At 43.4% G+C, this 7,500-nt stretch overlaps 2 protein-coding genes across 2 annotated transcripts in view; one reads left to right on the plus strand and one right to left on the minus strand.

Annotated features, from left to right (window-relative positions):
* The window catches only part of LOC134074665 (disintegrin and metalloproteinase domain-containing protein 10-like), a gene marked incomplete at its 5' end in the record, with an annotated part of 5,894 nt that extends 4,794 nt beyond the window's left edge, over positions 1-1,100 (plus strand). The window contains 1 exon segment of the mRNA XM_062530472.1: positions 1-1,100. This exon segment is cut by the window's left edge and continues 2,569 nt beyond it.
* A 314-nt stretch (positions 1,101-1,414) lies between these two features.
* LOC134074666 (hepatic triacylglycerol lipase-like) overlaps positions 1,415-7,500 on the minus strand; it is a gene marked incomplete at its 5' end in the record, with an annotated part of 10,575 nt that continues 4,489 nt past the window's right edge. Inside the window, 1 exon segment of the mRNA XM_062530474.1 lies at positions 1,415-1,919. Within this exon segment, the coding sequence (XP_062386458.1) occupies positions 1,799-1,919 (121 nt within the window).

Below are 7,500 nucleotides of genomic sequence, written 5' to 3' on the forward strand. Positions count from 1 at the left end.
TGCTGAAGTCCTGTATCTCCCTTCCCCAAGCCAGTAGTCACTATACAGGACCACCTGGTGCAGTAGAAGTTTGTACGCTCTGTGTGTGTGAGATCCTCTCCATCTTTCTCTTGGAAGATCACCATAGCAACCCACCCAGGCTGGGTCTCCTTGAGAGCATCTTTTGACCTCTGACCTCTGATCTCCATTGAGATGTGATGGTGTGCAGAAACAGCAGTTTTTAGGCTGCACAAGGTCACGAGTGGCAGTGAATTCATTTTTTTTGTTAGCATGTGTTACTTGACACTCTCTCTCAATCTATTTCTCTCTCTCTCTCTCTCTCTCTCTCTCTCTCTCTCTGTCCCTCCCTCCCTCCTCCCCTCTGTTGGGGTGCTATGTGACGGCGTTGAGGTTTGCAGAGGCGCCTTCATTTTGCTCACTCACCTCTCACCTCTGCACGCGGATGCTGGGCACAAACAGGTCTCAGAGCAGACAAGAGCCACGTCTGAATTCCTCTTCTCCTGCTTCCTACTTCCTGTTTCCTGTTTCCTGTTTCCTCTCCCCTTCCTCTCATCCATGCCCTGGGCTGCAGACTGGTTAGCGCTCATGTAGCCTAGCGCTCATGTAGCCTCTTCTATGCTGATACATCCATCCATCCATCCATCCGCTTCAGTTGGGTTGCTGTTAGGGTTTGTTTATCTCTTCTGTGGTAATAGTTTAAACTTTAGGGGATGGGAGGGGTGGTATTTCTTTAATATTGTGTTTCTGCTGGGAAACTGCACTGAGAGGAGAAATGAATGCATAGGTAAATATTTGGGATGAGGGTTTTTTTTTGGAAGGGAGGGGGTGCGTCGTTGAGTTTGGAATAGAGGGGAAGAGGTGAAAGTCTGATACTACTGTCTGATTTTAAAAAGCCGCTGTGTTTTATACAGTATCTACTTTCTTGTTTCATTTGTTTTTGTTTATTTGATTGATTGTTTGTTTGTTTGTTTTAAACTTTTTTTTTCTTTTTCTTCCATCGCGCTCACTTTGGAAATTTTTACTAAATTTGCAAAAAGTATTGTGCAAAGATATGTAATTTTTGAAGTACTTGAAAATGCATTAATAAAAATAGAACTTGAGTGTGCTGTGGAGAGAGTCATTTATTTTAGCAGGCCTTGGGGATCCAGACGTGTGAGAGTGTATGCTTATTTATGTGAGAGTTTATGTCTGTGTGTCTGTGTGTGTGTGTGTGTGTGTGTGTGTGTGTGTGTGTGTGTGTGTGTGTGTGTGAGAAAGTCAGGGTCTTGTCAGAGAATCAGCTCTGTGGTGTTCCTTTTTTTATGGAATCTCTAATTTGTTGTTATTTAAATAGTAAAAAAGTAATTTTGAACAATCAGTTAGCCAATTGTTTAGTCTTCTTCATGGGGAATTAATTTGTCATTTAGAATGGAGAGAATTACACTCATAGTCATAACAGGAACTTTTCTGTTTAATTTTCACCAATAGTAAAATAAAGTGATACAGTGTAATAAGACATGTTATATAATACAATAGACTTTGTACATACATGATATGCATACAACAGCATAGCGTGCTTTAGATAAAGGATTTACATCACAGATGACAACTCCCAAAAACATCAAAACATCACAGGTATTCGGTGTTGAATTGAACGCGTTTCCACGATTTCAAAAACACCCACACACATCACATTGAGTTGAAAGCGTTTCCACGATTTCTGTCAGTTGATGCTTTTTTTTATATATATATATAAATTTCCCAGCCAGCACTAGAGGTTGATTTGAAGGACAGGCGTGATCGTGATGTCACATCCTGTTTAGCGGCTGTGTATCCTGGCGCGCCGGTGCTTCTGCCGCTCCACCTGGCAGCGCACGAACACCTTCTGCTCCGCCGGCTGGATGTGCACGCCGTCCTCCGTCTGGGCGCAGAACCACGTCCTGCGGGAGAGCACATCACCGAGACGCTCAGCCCACATCTCACACACTTATATACCTACACACACACACTTATGGAGACGCTTAGCCCACATCTCTCTCTCACACACACACACACACACATTATGGAGACGCTTAGCCCACATCTCACTCTCACACACACACACACACACACACACTTATGGAGACGCTTAGCCCACATCTCACTCTCACACACACACACACACACACACACTTATGGAGACGCTTAGCCCACATCTCTCTCTCTCACACACACACACACACACACTTATGGAGACGCTTAGCCCACATCTTTCTCTCACACACACACACACACACACACACACTTATGGAGACGCTTAGCCCACATCTCACACACTATTATACCTACACACACACACACTTATGGAGACGCTTAGCCCACATCTCACACACTTATATACACACACACACACACACTTATGGAGACGCTTAGCCCACATCTCACACACTATTATATCTACACACACACACTTATGGAGACGCTCAGCCCACATCTCACACACTATTATATCTACACACACACACTTATGGAGACGCTCAGCCCACATCTCACACACTATTATATCTACACACACACACTTATGGAGACGCTTAGCCCACATCTCACACACTATTATATCTACACACACACACTTATGGAGACGCTTAGCCCACATCTCACACACTATTATATCTACACACACACACTTATGGAGACGCTCAGCCCACATCTCACACACTATTATATCTACACACACACACTTATGGAGACGCTTAGCCCACATCTCACACACTATTATATCTACACACACACACTTATGGAGACGCTCAGCCCACATCTCACACACTATTATATCTACACACACACACTTATGGAGACGCTCAGCCCACATCTCACACACTATTATATCTACACACACACACTTATGGAGACGCTTAGCCCACATCTCACACACTATTATACCTACACACACACACTTACTCTACACAGATATACACACACACACACTTATACATCCACACACAGACACTTATATACCTACACACACACACACTTATACATCCACATCTCACACACTTATATACCTACACACACACACTTATGGAGACGCTTAGCCCACATCTCACACACTATTATACCTACACACACACACTTACTCTACACAGATATACACACACACACACTTATACATCCACACACACACACTTATATACCTACACACACACACTTATGGAGACGCTTAGCCCACATCTCACACACTTATATACCTACACACACAGACTTACTGTACACAGAAATACACACATATACACACACACACACACACACACTTATATACCTACACACACACACTTATGGAGACGCTTAGCCCACATCTCACACACTTATATACCTACACACACACACTTATGGAGATGCTTAGCCCACATCTCACGCACTTATATGCCTACACACACAGACTTATGGAGACGCTTAGCCCACATCTCTCTCTCTCACACACACACACACAGACTTATGGAGACGCTTAGCCCACATCTCACTCTCTCACACACACACACACACATTTATGGAGACGCTTAGCCCACATCTCACACACTTATATACCTACACACACACACTTATGGAGAGACGCTTAGCCCACATCTCACACACTATTATACCTACACACACTTATGGAGACGCTTAGCCCACATCTCACACACACACACACACACACTTATGGAGACGCTTAGCCCACATCTCACGCACTTATATACCTACACACACACACTTATGGAGACGCTTAGCCCACATCTCTCTCTCTCACACACACACACACACTTATGGAGACGCTTAGCCCACATCTCACACACTTATATACCTACACACACACACTTATGGAGACGCTTAGCCCACATCTCACACACTTATATACCTACACACACACACTTATGGAGACGCTTAGCCCACATCTCTCTCTCTCACACACACACACACATTTATTGAGACGCTTAGCCCACATCTTTCTCTCTCACACACACACACATTTATGGAGACGCTTAGCCCACATCTTTCTCTCTCACACACACACACATTTATGGAGACGCTTAGCCCACATCTTTCTCTCTCACACACACACACACACATTTATGGAGACGCTTAGCCCACATCTTTCTCTCTCACACACACACACACACACTTATGGAGACGCTCAGCCCACATCTTTCTCTCTCACACACACACACACACACTTATGGAGACGCTTAGCCCACATCTTCCTCTCTCACACACACACACACACACACTTATGGAGACGCTTAGCCCACATCTCACGCACTTATATACCTACACACACACACTTATGGAGACGCTTAGCCCACATCTCTCTCTCACACACACACACACACATTTATGGAGACGCTTAGCCCACATCTCACACACTTATATACCTACACACACACACTTATGGAGACGCTTAGCCCACATCTCACACACTTATATACCTACACACACACACTTATGGAGACGCTTAGCCCACATCTCACACACTTATATACCTACACACACACACACTTATGGAGACGCTTAGCCCACATCTCACACACTTATATACCTACACACACACACACTTATGGAGACGCTTAGCCCACATCTCACTCTCTCACACACACACACACACACACTTACGGAGACGCTTAGCCCACATCTCACTCTCTCACACACACACACACACACATTTATGGAGACGCTTAGCCCACATCTCACACACTTATATACCTACACACACAGGCCTCTATTTTGCCAACCGGGCAATGAGCTTTCGCCACTTGCGCGACCTATAATTACTATTCTCTGCGAGCGCATCCTTCATTTTTCCAGCGCAAATGTACGTTCTCTAAATAGGAGATGATATTGCGCCCTAACGGGCGTGTCAGTGAAGAGAAGAGGTGTGGTCCGGCGCAAAGCTCGCCAGTCGCTAATATATGGATGCAGAAAGTAAGTGCGCCACTGACCAGGAAAAACCTAGTCGGAAATCACTCGCGCATAGCTGAAAGGCTATTTTATGAGTGCCTGAGGCTTGGGGATATGGAAGACTGCACCGTGCGCGCACACACCCTACTTCTTTCATCAGCAGGAGCGTGCAGCCGGAATATAATTAAATAATACTGGAATATAATTAAATAATATTTGTCCGTTTCTCGGTTTTAAGTTCGTGTATTGGTCAGCAAAAAGTAGCATACATAGCATAACAACATCCACATGCAATAATACAACAATAACGTCTAACACTGACCTGCACATTTAGACAACATTACACAGCCCTATGGCTAAGTTACCTTGTTTTGTTCTGGTACCTTTAACGTCTTGCATTAAACAGCTGTAGCGTTCTGACAACTGTCTACCTTGTCATTGCATCTGGAATAACTCCTCTAGCTGCCTCCATCCTCCATCCTTTCTGTTTTGTTTGTTTAAAAGAACTTGCGATATCCATGATGAGTAGGCTATTGAGTTAGTGAATTAGCTTCACATTGTGTGCTGATAGCGGAGTAAAAGAAAACAACAAGTAGCCTAGTTGCGCGCCTGCGTGCGTAATCTCTCCTGTTCAGACGAAATGTGCGCGTGGATATAGCTCTATAGCGCATTAAGTTAATTTTGATAACGTGTTGACTGACTTTTTCTTAAAATAGAAAATTGTAAATAGCCTGATGTCAGGCAGCTAATGGGATGCTGTGCATATTGGGTGGGTACAGTATGGCATGCCAATTTGGTGTGAATACACACACACACACACACACAAGGGAAATGTAATAATGATAATGATCAATAGTGAGAACTGGCTTCTGGCTACTGCGTTCATTCTGAAATAATCTATTTAAGTCATAAGCTTGCTTTTCTAAAACGGTAATATGTCGATCTGATTTCATGAAACAAAGGCACAGCAACGACAAATGTAACGATGTATTCATAGATAATCATTCTTCCGCCAATATGAATGGTTGCCATGCAACATCGAGACGCAGCCACTTTAACGTTTGTGCAAGTTGTGGTAGTGCATTAACGAAATGCGGTCAAGGTGTATGTTTGTGTTGGATTTTATAACAGCATCGAACGCGATTCAGCCAATCATCATCAAGGACCGGAACTATCCGTGTTAGAAAATAATATTCACACATCATGTACATTATTTTCACAATTTCCCAGCATAAAAGTTAGGAAGCCTTCCCAAGCCTCCATTACGCGCCGCCCATGCCTCACGCACGAGCAAGTCTGGAGTAGACGCCCAGGTAACTCCGCCATGATAATACCAACAGACCATTGAACAATGCGCCAGGCTTTTAAAGGGAATGAGAGCGTGAAATCTAATTGGTTTATTGCATGCTACGCCCAAAAGACACCCACGACTAATTAAATTAAGACAACCCCTTTTCACTTTGCGCCGAGCGCAATGTTCACTTTTCACGGAGTCATTATAGCCTTTTGCGCTAGGACCGCCCCCAAAGAAACTTACGTGAGTGACTAGTGACAATGCCCATTTGATCCTGATAATAGAGCCCACAGACTTACTGTACACAGAAATACACACATACACACACACACACACTTATATACCTACACACTCAGACTTACTGTACACAGAAATACACACATACACACACACACACTTATATACCTACACACACAGACTTACTGTACACAGAAATACACACATACACACACACACACTTATATACCTACACACACAGACTTACTGTACACAGAAATACACACACACTTATTCTTGCAGATACACACATACACACACACACACACACTTATACATCCACACACACACACACTCACACACTTATATATGCAAATACACATAGACACTTATACGCACACGCACATTTATACACACTCACATGCAAATACCTACACACACACTTATGCACACACACACACACACACACACAAACACACACACAGATAGTTGGTCATTTAAAGGACATTCCTACATCTGAGGTATAAAATGGGCCATTACTACAGATGATCCCAGTCATGAGTGCAGAGCAGACCTGCTGGATTCTTGAATTTCCCCTTGGGGATCAATAAAGTATCTATCTATCTATCTATCTATCGATTCACCCACACATGGGATAATGCATTACTGCTCTGCCACCACTAGAGGGGGTAAACGCTTTACGAATAAGACGACTGCCTCTATGTTGACTGATGGTGCAAACTGAGATGATGTGAGATCTATGGAAAGGGTTACTATTACTTGTGACTGTATATACAGTATGAGGAAACATTTATTCTTTAGCAACCATTTAGGTGAATTATGTGTAGCACTTGTAGTGCTTTTATGACCAGATGTGGTTACACTTATACTGAGAGAGTGCGTATCATCGCAGACCTCGGGATGACTGTTTAGGTTTAGGGATGGATATGGATTTAGACTTGAGCTAGGGATGGATATGGATTTAGACTTGAGCTAAAACATGGATATGGATTTGGACTTGAGCTTTTTTTAGGATGTGTGTTGTGCTTATTATTGTTGCTGTGTGATCCCTTTGTACAGTGAGGCTGATATCGTGATAG

The sequence above is a fragment of the Sardina pilchardus genome, unplaced genomic scaffold, assembly GCF_963854185.1.
Source record: "Sardina pilchardus unplaced genomic scaffold, fSarPil1.1 HAP1_SCAFFOLD_238, whole genome shotgun sequence".
In the NCBI taxonomy this organism is placed as follows: domain Eukaryota; kingdom Metazoa; phylum Chordata; class Actinopteri; order Clupeiformes; family Clupeidae; genus Sardina; species Sardina pilchardus.